Below are 16151 nucleotides of genomic sequence, written 5' to 3' on the forward strand. Positions count from 1 at the left end.
TGTTTTTTAAGGTTGAAGCTAAAACCCTGGGAGAATGATCTACAGTTGAAGAGGAACAGTGAGAATCTTACAGGCTATTTAAGTGGTCTAGCTTTTTCTTTTAAATCTACAAATTATCTCTGAAGTTTTGAGGAGGAGAAATTGAGTCATAAATGTGATGTGTGAGTGAAGCAAGTCACGAAAGAATGCATATGGTGTTGTTCCCTTTACAATACCTGAACAAAAGTAATCTTAGATGATAGAACTACAAGTGCAAGGAAGTGATTACCACAAAATTATAATAGTAGTCATCACCAGCAGGTAACCAATGGAGATAGCCACTATGATTAGAAGAGGGCTACACTTACAACTTCTGGGTTTTATGGTAGTATTTTGTTTCTTTTCCTACATGGTGGTTATATTGGTGTTTGCTTTGTAATTATTAATTTAAGCTTGACATATTTATTGCTTTTTTCTGTATTAGGATGTATTTCCTAATGTAAAAATTTGACTATGCCAGTTGAGAGAAAAAAGGGAAAATAAATTTTATCTGAAAGGTTATATGTGTGTAGATTATTAGATGTAAATAAAGTGAAAATATTTTGAGAATATACTACTAGTTTATATTTGTCCCTTCTGTGTGACAGATGCTACACTAAATGTTTCACATTTATAACTTGCCTAGATTTAACTTTGTGAGGAAGGTACTGTTGTTATTGTAGTTCTGTAGATGAGTACAGAAGTTAAGCAACTTGTCCAGAGCACACATCTGAGAAGCAGAACTGAGACTTGAACTTGAGCAGTCAGGCTCCAGAGCCACTGAGCTCTTTATCACTGTACTCTGAAAACCTCTATACTATAGAAAACCTGGATGACTTACATGAGTACAATTTCCAGGATATTTCAGTAGAATGAGTTTTCTCACTTGTTCAGTATAAAAATCAGCAGTTTTGAAACGTTAAGGCATTTTGTTTATTTGTATTTCAGAAAAATGTAATTTACAATTAGGATAATGTTTTAACTAATTGTATTGTGAGTTCTTTGCTTGCTAACAACATACTCATTTTTAGGATGCTATTCCTATGATAAGTAAATTGAGGTACAATCCCAGATTTGACAAAGCTTTCAAACATGTATTTGGAAAAACACTGATTTGTCGTAGTATGGAAGTTTCAACCCAGCTGGCCCGTGCTTTCACTATGGACTGCATTACCTTGGAAGGTTCGTGATAAGTAATTATTTGCTTTGAACAAATAAATTCCTTTAAAAGTGTTTGAAATTCATGTGCAGTTACTTCTCATTTTTAAATCCTGTTGGTTTATTCAAGTCAGAATTTCAACAAGGTCAACACTTTATGTTTAATTGATGTCTCATAAGTATAATCATTTAATGCATAGTAGAATTTCTTAACCTTTTTGGCACCATGGACTTGGTTTGGTGAAGCCTCTGGCACTTTTCTCAAAGATTTTTTAAATGTATAAAACAAAATCTTTGAATCAGCAAAGAAACCAGTTGGCATGGTTATCGGAGTATTTCTAGAAATATGACATAGTAATTTATTCTTTAAGATATTAAAAAATGAGATTTAGCAGTGGACCTCCTGAATTTTATTTTGAGTGAAGGTTAAGAACCTCTGGTATATGGGTTCACTTGTCCTCATTTTCTGTTGTTTTTTTCCCCCTATATGTTTGCAGGGAAGCATAAACAGTTTCAGTATAGCACAGTTCTGTTTTCCTCCCACCCCCAGAAATTTACTTTTTCAAAGAAATTCTTGTGTTCTGTCATCATTTTTTTTCATTCTTTTTTCTATTTTATTTGCAGCAGTGATTTCCAGCATCCTGTCCTCCAGGTCACTTATTCATTCTTCTGCATCAGTTATTCTGCTGTTGATTCCTTTTTAGTGTATTGTTCATCTTGTTTGTTCTTTAGTTTTTCTATGTCTCTGGTAAACATTTCTGCATCTTCTCAATCTTTGCCTCTGTTCTGTTTCTGAGATTCTGGATCATCTTGACTATCATTCTGAGTTCTTCTGGAAGATTGCCTCTCTCCACTTCATTTGGTTGTTTTTCTGGGGTTTTATTCTTGCCCCTTCCTCTGAGACAAAACCCTCTGCTTTTTTCATCCTGGTTAACTTTCTGTCATGTGGTTTTGGTTTTAGCTGCTGCGAGACTGTGGTCCTTCTTGCTACTTCTGTCTACCCTCTCAAAAATCTTTAGTGTTCTGGATTTGTCTTACTGCTTCCTCTTTACTAGGTTAGGTCAAGCATTCTTGGCATGAGTGATGTGTACATCTTACTGCATCACTTTGTGTCCCACTGTAGTGACACCAGGTTTGACCACTAGCGTATCTTGGTTGTAAAGGTACCTTTTTCCCTTTGTAAGTAATAACTGATATGTGGGGTTATCCTTTAAGGCCACGTGAATATCAGGTTCCCCCAAAAGTTTCTTTGCCAGTGGCTTAGCGTCCTTTGGGGACCCTTGCCTGACTTGGTTTAATACATTGAGGGTTTCAAAATGATCATTCTAAAATTCCATGATTGCTTCTATATTTATTAGCTGTCACTTTTCTGTAAAGAAAAGCCCCTTCCTTTTTTCCTTTTTGTGTATTGCTGTGATTCAAGGATTTTTTTTTATTCATTGTGTAACCAAATTGCCATTGCTATTTTTGATTTTCATATGTCCCCAGTTATGGCCATTGGGAATTTCAAGCTAGGTTCTGTGTCCTGTTGACATGTTCCTGTTAGTCTTTAACACTTCTTTCCTTTCTGGCAAATGTTCAGGTTTACCTGGAAGGTATATTTTTTAAGTGCAAGTGTTAATATTGTAAAACAGCATTTTTTCCGAGGTGGCTTAAACTCAACTTTTAAGTTCTTATTAAATAGGTAAAACCTTTAGATTAATCTAGTTGTTTGATTATGAATCAATTTATTGTTGAATACAGAATTACTAATTTTCTTATGTTTTATTAACAGGTGACCAAGTTAGTCATCGAGGTGCTTTGACTGGAGGCTATTATGATACAAGGAAGTCTAGACTTGAATTACAAAAAGATGTTAGAAAAGCAGAAGAAGAACTTGGTGAGCTTGAAGCGAAGCTCAATGAAAATCTGCGCAGAAATATTGAAAATATCTTTTAGTCTTTTGTTGCTGTAGAGAAAGAACTGTGTTTTGTTTGGAATATAGAATCTTTTGAGTGTGAGATGTATTTTCATATATAGTGGGGGAAAATATCCCATGTGCTTTAGTTTGACTTTTATTTAAGCTTGTGTAGTATGTCTGTTTAACTTCCGAAAACAGGGAGAAAACTAAAAACCATAGTAATAGCCTTTGCTTAGCTGTTACATAGTTAATGGCAATGAATGTATTTCTGAGAGAAAAGAACCTGAGGAACACGGAAATTTAAGATCGTAAAGGAAGCTGAGGAGGGTTTGTCCGACAATTATAGGAAGAAAACCAGGATAGGGTTTCAGTGGAAGAAGAGTGGGCAGTATCAGGAATGCCACATATTACATAGAAGTTAAATATATAAGGATTGAAAAATGTCTATTAGGGGTTATTATCTTGAGTTTCAGATTTAGTATTAGTGGAGGTAATGTCCATCAAAATGCAAGTCTTAGTAACCATGGTTCTTTCCGTTCTTTCATATAAAAATGGTGTTCTGTGAAAAGTGACTAGTTCGGCTCACAACTAAAACAGTTGTGCATGTCCATTTTCTTAAAATACCCACGGTATGAGGCGAAAGGGCTTTGTGTATATACCTTGCATCATGTCACACAGTATTAAATACAGGTGCTCAAGCAGTGAAAGTAATTATTTTTACTGCTTCGTTAGGATATTTTTAGTGAAACTGGCATTTAAAAAATCGTGAGTATATAGCTTCTTTGTCATCAGTTGGAAGCAAGAGCACAGAGAAGAAGGCAAATAAACATCTTAGCTTTGACTTTGCATACTTTGAGATCTGCCCAAATTTGGCAAGATTTGAGCACAGAGCCTGGGAAAATACATGAAGCCTCCTCTTCACGTCTGACTCTTATGTAGTGCTTTAAGCATAATAGCTTATATAGTAAATACTTGTTGAATGAAAAAAATATATGTGTATCATTTAGCTTCCTTTAGGACTTTCCCCTGGTTCTGTTTATTTACTTATTTGGTATAGCAGTTGGTAAAATTGTATGTTATTTTGAGAGAGAAGTGGGTTAAAATGTTTAAAGCTTCTTTTATGACTAAACAGACTTGACATATTATTTAATTCTGTGTTGTTATGGTACTTAAATTTGGGGAAATAGCTTAATCTAGGGATAAAGAAAAGGAAGGGGATACAAGTTAATAGGCACTGAAGAGAATTTTCCTTAGCCTTGTATATGGATTAATAATGAAATTGATCAGCTGATGAACCAAATGCAGCAAATAGAGACTCAGCAAAGGAAATTTAAAGCATCTCGAGATAGCATATTATCAGAAATGAAGATGTTAAAAGAGAAGAGGCAGCAGTCAGAGAAAACCTTTATGCCCAAGGTTCGTAAGTATGCTTTTTTAAAATATAATTATATAGATTTGGGGTAGACTATATATTGTGTACGTTATATAATATATACATTATGTTCCATTTTCATTTAGGCCCATACTTTGGGTATCTGCATGTATCTTTATCACACTTTTATTCATGAGTACTCAAGAGTCTATTTTGGTAGGCCAAATTCAGATTTTCCAACTTCATTAAGCAAGTAGGCATTTTGAACCATGGCATAAGAGTATTGTCCAATAGTCAGTCAGGTACCATTTGTGTCTGTAAATGCTACTTAAGGATTTATTTGACTGCATTTTGTCCAGATTATATTGAAATGAGTTAGAAAGTGAACTGTTACTGCTATTACAAATGATAATATCCATTGGTCTCATAAACATGAGTTTTGACGAAAACTACTAATTTTATACATCAACTATACTAAAACAACAAAGTTAAAAATGTAGTATATATACCCACAATTAGACCACCCTAACATTCTAGCAACTTCTATATAGTTTGACCATGGAATATGATGTATTCCACACATCCTGCTTAACATTGCATCATAAACGTTTTTCTTGTTGCTGCATAGTTCTAATTATCAAATGTAATGGGCATCTATTTAATTGAGATAATATTATTTAAGCTCACTTTAATATCAAATAAAGATGGTCTTTAATTTTTCACTACTCTAAGTGATACACTAATACCGTTACTAATAAATGGAAAATCTGTCATATAGCAACGTAGCTTACAAAGTTTGGAGGCAAGTTTGCATGCTATGGAGTCCACCAGAGAATCACTGAAAGCAGAACTGGGAACTGATTTGCTTTCTCAACTTAGTCTGGAAGATCAGAAGAGAGTAGATGCACTGAATGATGAAATTCGTCAGCTTCAGCAGGCAAGTACAGTTGACAGAAGAAAAAATGTGGTAATCAGCTGTTGTGCAGAGGGTCTTTCTTGCTAGTAAAGGAGTGTGAAAGAGATAATTGAGATAATATAAGACTTATTAGACTTCCAGTATCCATTAAAGTAAATGAGATTTTAGTAAGTTTTTCTAAACCTTATGATAGAATTGTATAAGAAATCTTTATTTTCTTTCATCTTATTTAATGCGTGTTTGTCATTAGTAAAATTGATCTTGTTAACTTTGCTGTATTTATTGATCTGACCACCTTTACATATTTAAAAATATTGTTTTGATTAAATATTTTAATAACATTTGATTCTTAAATATAGATGTAAATAATTAACACGAAATTCAAAACATGAAAAGCAGAAAAGAAAAATATTTTTGGTAGTATGCCTTATGAAAAGAATCAGGCACAAAAATAGCCTTCTGGATAGATAAGAGAGTAGATGAAGAAAATAAAGGTCTTTTTGGAAAGGTATAAAACTCTTGTTTCAGCTTATTTGAACACAAGTAATGAAGACAACAACAGATTAACTGCATTCCTGTATGTGAAATGTGCATGCCTATGTAGACGAACAATTTTTTTTCTTTTTTCTTCTAGGAAAACAGACAACTACTGAATGAAAGAATTAAATTAGAAGGTATTATTACTCGAGTAGAGACTTACCTCAATGAGAATTTGAGAAAACGCTTGGACCAAGTAGAACAGGTATGTTCTCTTTGGATGGTTTCTTGATGAGCATAGCCTTTTGAAAATGCTAATGTGAGAGGCTCTGATTTAAGAGTATGGACTCTGGGCACAGAGAGACGAGCAGCCTGACTACCTGCCGTGGCTCGGAGACCTCACACTGCCACCTAGTGTGCTGTGTTGGTCAAGTCATGTGATGTTTCTAAGCTCCAGTTTCCTCTTCTGTAAAATAAGCTTAGCAGTATGTTTTGTGTGATTATCGGGCACATTCTAGGTACTCAGTAAATATTAATTACGAATATTTTCTCAGTAGTGGTCAGATGCTAAGAAATTTTTTAGTCATTAATCATTTTTTTCCTGCTTAATGGGTGCCTTAAGTATTTGCAACTACTTGAAGTATTTTTTTGGTTTCCTTAAGTGTTTATTCAAATATATCAACAGCTATGTAAACATTGGCAGTCATAACATTTTGAAACTAACAAAATTTATATTTTTATGGCTTAATGCTCCTGTATTCCTTTTGTGTTATAGGAACTCAATGAACTGAGAGAGACAGAAGGGGGTACTGTTCTCACCGCTACAACCTCAGAACTTGAAGCCATCAATAAAAGGGTGAAAGATACCATGGCACGATCAGAAGGTAAATTTTTACTTTGTAAAAATGTTTTTTGGTATCTAGTTAAATCTAGCTTATTCATTTTATAAGACTGTGTATTAAAAAATGAAATACCCAAATAGACAAAAGCATGTACCAGACGTTTTTGTCATAAACAGTTTCTAGTGAACAGTTTAGGGTGTTGATTATAAATAGTCGCCTTCATTTTATTGAAATGTTTGTGACAGTTTTTAAGAGACCATACATTATTAGTTTCATTGACAAAAACATGGACTAGCTGAATCAAATAAATGACACTTAATTGCTGAGAAGAAAATTATTTTAGGTTTTTATAAACATTGAATAATAAAAACTTTATATATGAATCGAATTGTTTGTGTACACTCCCAATTTTATTCTGAATTCTTTCATAAATTTTCACAGGAAAATTTAAACCTGTTTATTTTGATAGATTTGACCATTAAATCATTGATCAGATAACAGTCTGGCCTTAAAAATAGGTGTTATGGAGAATTCCCTGGCGATCCAGTGGTTAGGACTCCCTGCTTTCATGCCAAGGATCTAGGTTCAATCCCTGATCGGGGAACTAAGATCCAGCAAGCCGCATGGCTCAGCCAAAATAAAATAAGTATTATGACCTGATTTGGTGTTCCCCCCATTTTAGATTTGGACAATTCCATCGATAAAACGGAAGCTGGGATTAAGGAGTTGCAAAAGAGTATGGAGCGCTGGAAAAATATGGAAAAAGAACACATGGATGCTATAAATCATGATACTAAAGAACTAGAAAAGATGACAAATAGACAAGGCATGCTGCTGAAGAAGAAAGAAGAGTGTATGAAGAAAATTCGAGAACTTGGATCACTTCCTCAGGAAGCATTTGAAAAATACCAAACACTGAGCCTCAAACAGGTAAATCTAGTTGATTTTAAGTATGAAATCTCATTGCAAATTTCCCTACATGTGAGTTTATTTATGTTTTTTTTTCTCTTTATAGTTGTTTCGAAAACTTGAACAGTGCAACACAGAATTGAAGAAGTACAGCCATGTTAACAAAAAAGCTTTAGATCAGTTTGTAAATTTCTCAGAACAGAAAGAAAAGTTAATAAAGCGACAAGAAGAGTTGGACAGGGGGTACAAATCAATCATGGAACTGATGAATGTACTTGAACTTCGAAAATACGAAGCTATTCAGTTAACTTTCAAACAGGTATGTTTCTGTTTGTAGTTAATACACAAGCTAAAATATTCAGATACTCAGTTTATCATTCAATTTGTAAAGGTTTTAAAGCTTTTTTTCCACTGATAATTATTCTGATACTTACAGATATCCAGTGTATACACAACTCTTAAAAGGATCCAATCTGTTATTCTTGTTCTTTGATTAAAAAATAAAAATATTTTTGATGGCTTTTAAATAATTTTTGTCTTTGTTTTAAAAAGTACATATTCCATTTGACACCTGTTTATATATTATTCATTTTAAGGTATCCAAAAACTTTAGTGAAGTATTCCAGAAGTTGGTCCCTGGTGGCAAAGCTACTTTGGTGATGAAGAAAGGAGATGTGGAAGGCAGTCAGTCTCAGGATGAAGGAGAAGGGAGCGGTGAAAGTGAGAGGGGCTCTGGATCACAAAGCAGCGTTCCATCAGTTGACCAGTTCACTGGAGTTGGAATTAGGGTAAAATAATTTTATATCCAGATTTTCCCGAGAACATTGTCATAGTGGAATATTTTGCAAATCTTAAATTGGTGCACTGTATGCAATTTAATTTTAAGAGACGATGGTGATTTTACCCCTTTGAAATATTAACTCTAATTAAATATTTTCTCAGGTGTCATTTACAGGAAAACAAGGTGAAATGAGAGAAATGCAACAGCTTTCGGGTGGACAGAAATCCTTGGTAGCTCTTGCTCTGATTTTTGCCATTCAGAAATGTGACCCAGCTCCTTTTTACTTGTTTGATGAGATTGACCAGGCTCTGGATGCTCAGCACAGAAAGGCTGTGTCAGGTACAGTTTTGGTTTCATAGCTTCATAGTAACTTACTAGAAATGATAGCTTGCCTCTTTTACCATTTATTTCTTTCTGCCTGAGGTACCTGGGGAGACTAGACAGGGTGTTATTCAATAAACAAAATAATTTCTCTTTCAACAAAGTTTTTTAAATTTAATAATTAGACTACAAAGTTTGGTTTTATGAGAAACATGAAATAATTGAAAATCCAACCCCAGTTAAGCTTTTATACAAACGTCTATCCTTTTAAAACTTGTTTGTCATAAACAGATTTGATTCTGTGTTTAAATAATCTATACCTGATCTTTAGTAGTTCAAAAGATCTTGGGGGAGTGGGTAGCCAGGAAAAGGTTGCTTTTGGTTTTTCTGGATGAGAAAAATTTACTTTGCTCTGACATTATTTCTAATCCTATGTTAGAAAATGCTGCTTTTATATTCTATAACTAAGATATCAGTGTTAAAGATTTATCCCTTAAGAAACAAGTTGATGCTTTCTGTAGATGTATGCAAACAGGCAGTTTTAAATTTTAGGTAAGAGTAAAGATCGTTGTTTTTAAACTTTTTAGTTCTGCTGAGAAAATGGTTTTATTAAATTAATCTTTCTTTTTACAGATATGATTATGGAGCTTGCTGTACATGCTCAATTCATTACAACTACTTTTAGGCCTGAGCTGCTTGAGTCAGCTGACAAATTCTATGGTGTGAAGTTCAGAAATAAGGTAAGATTTTTTTACATGAAGTTTAAGTTCATATAGTATTTAATCCATTGTATCTGTTGAATTCTTTTTTTGTTGTTACTTAAGTCATGAGAAAAAAATTCAGAAACTTATTGCTTATCTGATGATGATGTCTTTGTGAAGAAAAACTTAAAATGTTTATGAAGCTTATCAGGGTGTTTTTTTTTTTTTGCATTTATTGCAGTTTTATTTTCATTGGCATTAAGAGACATTATCCTCCTCTCTAGTCTATTTAGTGCTTATTTAATGCACAGTCTTTAACATTTACATACATTGATTTATATTTGGTTAGACCACACAGCTCTTCCAGATGTTTTCAGCCTTAAAATTCTTTGAAATAGCAAAGTAATAAAAACTGAACAAAAATGTGGTTCAGATATTTAGATGTTAGTACTTATCTGTATTTCAGAGCATTAAAATGCAGAATATTTTTTAAACTCATGTGTTGAACAAACAGCATTAAAATATGGGTTTTATCAGTCACTGTTTTAGTCAGTTGACTTGAAATATGAAATTTATAGGTAATTGGCTGTATTTTTAAAATATTACCATATCCAGTGGAAACACTGATAAATTTCTTTACAATTTAACAGATTGTTTTTAATGTATATTCTTCAGGTTAGTCATATTGATGTGATCACAGCAGAGATGGCCAAAGACTTTGTAGAAGATGATACCACTCATGGTTAATTGGAAAATACTGCCCATTGGTCTGGAAGATGTGTATAGTAATATGATCCTTTTACCCAGGAACTGTAAATTTAAGCCTAAATATCTGGTCGTTATTAATAGTTTTCAGACTTAGAGTATACATAGTCCTTTTATATTTCTGTCATTGTATTTTATAACATACTCTGTAATGTTACATTTCTATTCATAGTTTAAGGATTTTATTTCCCACAGAACTTTTTGTAAAGTGTTCTCCTGTTTTAAATCTTTTAAAATGTGCTAAATGTTCTTTCCTAATTATTTTATCAAGTGTATTGCCTCTTTTTATAGCTTCAATTAAATTGGTTTTATGACTAACTGTTTTATGTGGCTTTTTATTTATAGTTGTATGATTGGAAACAAATTTTTCTTAAATATCTGCTTTTTGTTTTGCTTAAGAAAAGGTCTGCCTTCACCTAAAAGATTTTTAAAATATGGTTTAATATTCTGTTGAATTGCAACATGATTCCCAATCCTGGCTTTAAATCCATGGAGGGAACTTTTAAAAATGTAACACTGCTTGAGTCTTTTCCTAGACCACTTGAATCCAAATCTCTAAGGAATAGAGTCTTGGTCAATGTTAATTCTAAAGTTTTATAAGGTGATCCTGACCCTCAGTGAGGATTAGAAACCCTGCTATAACTCAATGTAACTGTCCTTTAAAAAGTATTTTTAATTTAAAATGGCAGTGTGTTTAATAGAAGTTAGGAAGAGTATCCAAGAAATTGACCTGTAAAAGTTGTTCCTCCAGATAAGTAAATAGTTTGGAAAACCTTGTTATTGAAACATCAGTCTTTTCCAAAGGAGAGCTTTGTTGTTTATTGTGTTTTTAAATTGCTTATTGAGGTAATTCACACACCATAACATTCAGCCTTCAAAGTAGTATAGAGCAATTCAGTGCATTTTAGTTTATTCACAGAATTGTGCAGCCATCTGTACAATCAAATTTTAGAGCATTTCAAATCAAAACCACAACGAGGTACCATTACATGCCAGTCAGGATGGCTGCTATCCAAAAGTCTACAAGCAATAAATGCTGGAGAGGGGGTGGAGAAAAGGGAACCCTCTTACACTGTTGATGGGAGTGCAAACTAGTACAGACACTATGGAGAACAGTGTGGAGATTCCTTAAAAAACTGGAAATAGAACTACCATACGACCCAGCATTCCCACTGCTGGGCATACACACTGAGGAAAACAGATCTGAAAGAGACACGTGCACCCCAATGTTCATCGCAGCACTGTTTATAATAGCCAGGACATGGAAGCAACCTAGATGTCCATCGGCAGACGAATGGATAGGAAAGCTGTGGTACATATACACAATGCAATATTACTCAGCCATTAAAAAGAATATATTTGAATCATTTCTAATGAGATGGATGAAACTGGAGCCCATTATACAGAGTGAAGTAAGCCAGAAAGATAAAACACAAATACAGTATACTAATGCATATATATGGAATTTAGAAAGATGGTAATGATAACCCTATTTGCAAGACAAAAAGAGACACAGATGTATAGAACAGACTTTTGGACTCTGGGAGAAGGTGAGGGTGGGATGATCTGAGAGAACAGCATCGAAACATGTATGCTATCAAGTGTGAAACAGATCGCCAGTCCAGGTTGGATGCTTGAGACAAGTGCTCAGGGCTGGTGCACTGGGATGACTTGGATGGGATGGGGAGAGAAGTGGGAGGGGGTTCAGGATGGGGAACACATGTAAATCCATGGCTGATTCATGTCAATGTATGGCAAAAACCACTACAATTTTGTAAAGTAATTAGCCTCCAACTAATAAAAATAAATGAAAAAAAAAAAAAAAACTTTGACTTAGTTACTAATTACTATTACTTGGGAAAATGGAGTGAAATTTAATGTTTTTGCAGTGAGGAAGGAGGCAAAATTTATTAGATTAAAAACTCTAATGAGGAAGATCTGCTTTCTTGGTTGGTACTTTGTACTTTTATAAAGTAAATTATTGCTTTGGATGAAAAAAAAAATTTAGAGCATTTCAGTTACCCCAAAAGTAGCACTGTACCAATCAGCAGTCACTCTACGTCTCCCTTTCCTCTTATTCCCCTGGCAACCACAGATTTATGTTTCATACTATGGATTTGCCTATTCTGGACATTTCATGTAAATGGAATTATACAATATAGGACCTTTTGTGACTAGCTTCCTTTATTTAGCATGTTTTCAAGGTTCATTTATGGTGTAGCACATACCAGTATTTGATTCCATTTTATTGCTGAATAATATCCCATTGTATGATTATACAGTTTGACTCATGAACATTTGTTTGAACTGGTCAGGTCCACTTATACTTGGGTATTTTTTCAATATAGTTACCTGTATTTTCACTTTATGGATCTTTAAGTATGAGGATAAAGTTTGTGTTCATAATATATGGAATCAAAAGATCTAGAGTTTGAGTCCTCATTCTATCCAAACTGTTTCAGTTTCCTGCTCTTGAGTGAGTCATTTATCATTTCCTTTGTTTTTGAGGCAAAGATAGCATTACTTGAATTTTCAGCTCTAAGGGGAAGTCAGCACCCCTAACCTTTATGTTTTTCAGAGGTCAACTGTATACTGTGTTGTTTAATCATTAGTTGGACATTTGGGTTTCTACATTTTGGCTATTGTAAATAATGCCTCTTCGAACATCTATGAACAAGTTTTTATGTGTTTTCATTTTGGGTATTTACCTAGGATTGGAATTGTTGGGTCATGTGGTATGTTTAATATTTTGAGGAACTTCCAAACTTTTCCAAAGGAACTGTACCATTTTATATTTCTACCAGTAATTTATGAGGGTTCTGATTTTTCCATATCCTCACCAACACTTAATCTCTTTTTGTTATAGCCATTCTTGTGTGAAGTGGTATCTTACTGTGGTTTTAATTTGCATTTTCCTGATGACTAGTGATGTTAAGCACCTTTTTATGTACTTACTGGTCATTTATGTGTCATCTTTGGTGAAATGTCTATTCACATCTTTTGCCCGTGTTTAAATTCTGTTAACTCGTATTCTTATTATAGGTTACATTATTATAGGATACTAACAGCAGAAGGTCACCTTACCAGCCAGACTTCCACAATTAACAGTTTCAGGCATTTCCTTCAAATTTTCATGCAAAATTTTACAGTTAGGTTTATACTGGGTATATAATTTTATATCCTGAACTTTTCAGTTAGTAATACAATATGAAATATTCCTCTTGAATCTCTTCAGAAACAAAATTTAAATAGCCACAAAATTCTGTCAGAAGTAGCCTAATTTACTTAAATATCTCCTATTGGATGCTTAGATTGTTTCAGCAACAGTGCCATAAACAAAACCCCCAAAATGAGCATTTTTACCCAGAACCCTGCAAATTAATTTTCTCAAGAGAGAAAGCTTTTTGTTTAATTTTTGCACCTTTTTTTAAATACATGAACTATGGAATGATTAGCTCTTTGTGCTCCCTGGTTAACTGAAAATAGGGGAGCTATTTTATACAGTGTTTGTTGGTCCTCCACATTACACCCACTAACAGATTTCAAAGGGTGAGTCACCACCATCTTTTGTTTAATCAAAACCTTTTCCCTCCCTACCCTTCTCCCCTTTTCTTTAGCCCTCACCTATTTGGGTACACTCTGATCTCTGTCTCCCCGAATGTCCTAGGGGGCTGGGTTACTCCTGGCTGCCAGTCTTCTGCATTGAAGATGCCAGCGTTGCTCCATAAATCTGCCACCTTGTGGCACTTGGTCTCCCCTTCCTAGAGACAGAGTCTCCTGGGTGTAACAGCCCTTGTAGCAGCCAGTAACTGCACAGGGACATGAGGCGGCACAGAGATTAGGTTTTCAAGGAGAACGTGGATATATTTACTCTCCCAAGTCATCACACTGGCTGGTATAAGTCTGTTAGCATTTGAACGTTATCTTTTATGGATTCTGTATGGTTCAGACCAGTGCCTGGCATGTTGCTTATGTAATACACAGTCAAGTGTGTGGTGATATCAAATCCAGCCCTAGTCTCCTAAGTATGAAATTTTTCGTTCATTAAGAACAATGGTTATATAGACTGGTTAAAGAGAAGTACATATAGGTGAGAGAGAAAAAAAGAACATTAGAGAGTTGAATGTGAAGAATATGGATGTGAGACCAAATCATTTGGAACTAAGGCCACCTGATGCAAGGAGCTGACTCATTGGAAAACACCCTGATGCTGGGAAAGATTGAGGGCAGGAGGAGAAGGGGACAACAGAGGATGAGATGGTTGGATGGCATCACCAACTCAATGGACATGAGTTTGGGTAGGCTCCGGCAGTTGGTGATGGACAGGGAGACCTGGCATGCTGCAGTTCATGGGGTCACAGAGAGTCGGACACGACTGAGCGACTGAACTGAACTGAAGGCCACAGAAGCGGTTATTGTGTAACATTGTGAAAGAATCATGTTGCTTCTAAGGCAGAAACCTGCTAGGAGAGGTTTTCTTTTTAAAATAGGAATCTGTCATGCCACCTCAGAATTAGAAATAAATGATTGCGTAAGATTTTGGTAAGATTGAGGTTTGCTGCAGCTGTGCCTTGCTCCTGATATACTAAATCCCAAATTAGTTCCTTTATTTCCAGACCCACTAGAGGGGGCCCTTCCCACATGCCAACCCCTCCTATTTTCAGTCTATAGTTTTCCAACTAGTTTCCTCTCTAGTTCCTTATTAGTAGAGTTTCAGGAGCAATGAGAAGGTTGAGGTGTGATATTTTTAAGATTTCCCTGTTGCAGAAGTTCAAGCTAAGTGTTAACTACTTGCAGGTCAGTCATAAATTGGATGCTTTCAGCCAAGGTGGCCAGTGCTTGCAACAGGTTGTATTGTTGCTATTTAGAAAGCTATGCTGCAGCTGTTTAATAGAATCTTGTTAAAACGGCAACTCCTTCTTGCAATAGCCCTCCTTGTTTCTCCTCAGAGCAGCTTTTTTTTTTTTTTTTTTTTCTGCCTGTGACTTCTGAATCCTGTGGACCCAGAAGAGATGGTCTTCGTTTTCCCTGTTTTCTCTTCCTGACTTTTTACCTTGCACCCCTGAATGTAAACAGCTTCACCTGTGACATTGCATTTTAGCTCGCCATTTCATCATCTCTCCAACACAACTCTGGGTCAGAGTCAGGGCCTCTTACATTCTCTCACAGAACGATGACAATACTTGCTGGTTGGTTTCCTAAGAAACCTTCTTAGCACTCCGGTAGCCTTGGAGAAAGTACTGTTATCCCTCTTAAGGATTTTCCCAGAAGTCCAGTTTCCATACTGCTGAAGAATAAAGTGTTCATCCTCTTGGGAAGCAGGTGTGAAGGAGCATGTGTGCCTGCTTGTGACACGCACGGCCCTGCCTTCTGTTCCTCAGCTGGAGTCAGGGACCTTAATCTTGGCCCCCCTAAAGCTACATCTATGCCCCTGATGCAAATAACCAGCACCGAGTGTGGCCTTACAATGGCCTGGAGTGTTTTTTTGTTTTTTTTTTTTTCTTGGCCTGGAGTTTTTAAGGTATATGTAGAGAAATAAGCAACATGGTCTTTCAATTCTGAGGTAAGAATGCCTTTCATCTTAGATGTGAGATTAAAGCTCTGGAAGCTTCAAGAAAGAGAAGCTACTGAAGCTGCATGCCAACAAGATCTTTCCAGTGACCTTTTGCATTTTTTTTTTTTTTTTTTGTGGGCACACTCCTGGAGTGTCTGTTGTCTAACCTCTGTCCTTGGCTGGATATTAAAAAGAAATGTTTGGGGACTTACCAGGAGGTCCAGTAGTTAGGACTCGGTACTTTCACTGCCGGGGCCCTGGGTTCAATCTCTGGTCAGGGAACTAAGATCCTGCAAGCAATGCAGTGGGGGGGAGGTAAAAGTGATTTCAGGTGGTCATCTTGATCCCTTGGGACAGAGGCATCTTTGCCATGTATCGAATTTATACAGTTTAACTTTGTGTGAGTTAATAGTAACTAATTCCTACTAAATACTAGA

At 35.3% G+C, this 16151-nt stretch overlaps 1 protein-coding gene across 1 annotated transcript in view; it reads left to right on the forward strand.

Annotated features, from left to right (window-relative positions):
• Window positions 1-10478, forward strand: part of SMC3 (structural maintenance of chromosomes 3) — a 38058-nt gene extending 27580 nt beyond the window's left edge. The window contains exons 18-29 of the mRNA XM_065923304.1: window positions 1050-1200; window positions 2951-3103; window positions 4341-4492; window positions 5227-5385; window positions 5999-6106; window positions 6617-6725; window positions 7366-7613; window positions 7699-7911; window positions 8189-8380; window positions 8535-8712; window positions 9328-9434; window positions 10071-10478. Of these exons, the coding sequence (XP_065779376.1) occupies window positions 1050-1200; window positions 2951-3103; window positions 4341-4492; window positions 5227-5385; window positions 5999-6106; window positions 6617-6725; window positions 7366-7613; window positions 7699-7911; window positions 8189-8380; window positions 8535-8712; window positions 9328-9434; window positions 10071-10142 (1842 nt within the window). The 3' untranslated portion in view covers window positions 10143-10478. The remainder of the gene's footprint in view (window positions 1-1049; window positions 1201-2950; window positions 3104-4340; window positions 4493-5226; window positions 5386-5998; window positions 6107-6616; window positions 6726-7365; window positions 7614-7698; window positions 7912-8188; window positions 8381-8534; window positions 8713-9327; window positions 9435-10070) is intronic.
• The last annotated feature ends 5673 nt before the right edge of the window (window positions 10479-16151 follow it).

Source organism: Muntiacus reevesi, chromosome 2 (assembly GCF_963930625.1).
Source record: "Muntiacus reevesi chromosome 2, mMunRee1.1, whole genome shotgun sequence".
Classification (NCBI taxonomy): domain Eukaryota; kingdom Metazoa; phylum Chordata; class Mammalia; order Artiodactyla; family Cervidae; genus Muntiacus; species Muntiacus reevesi.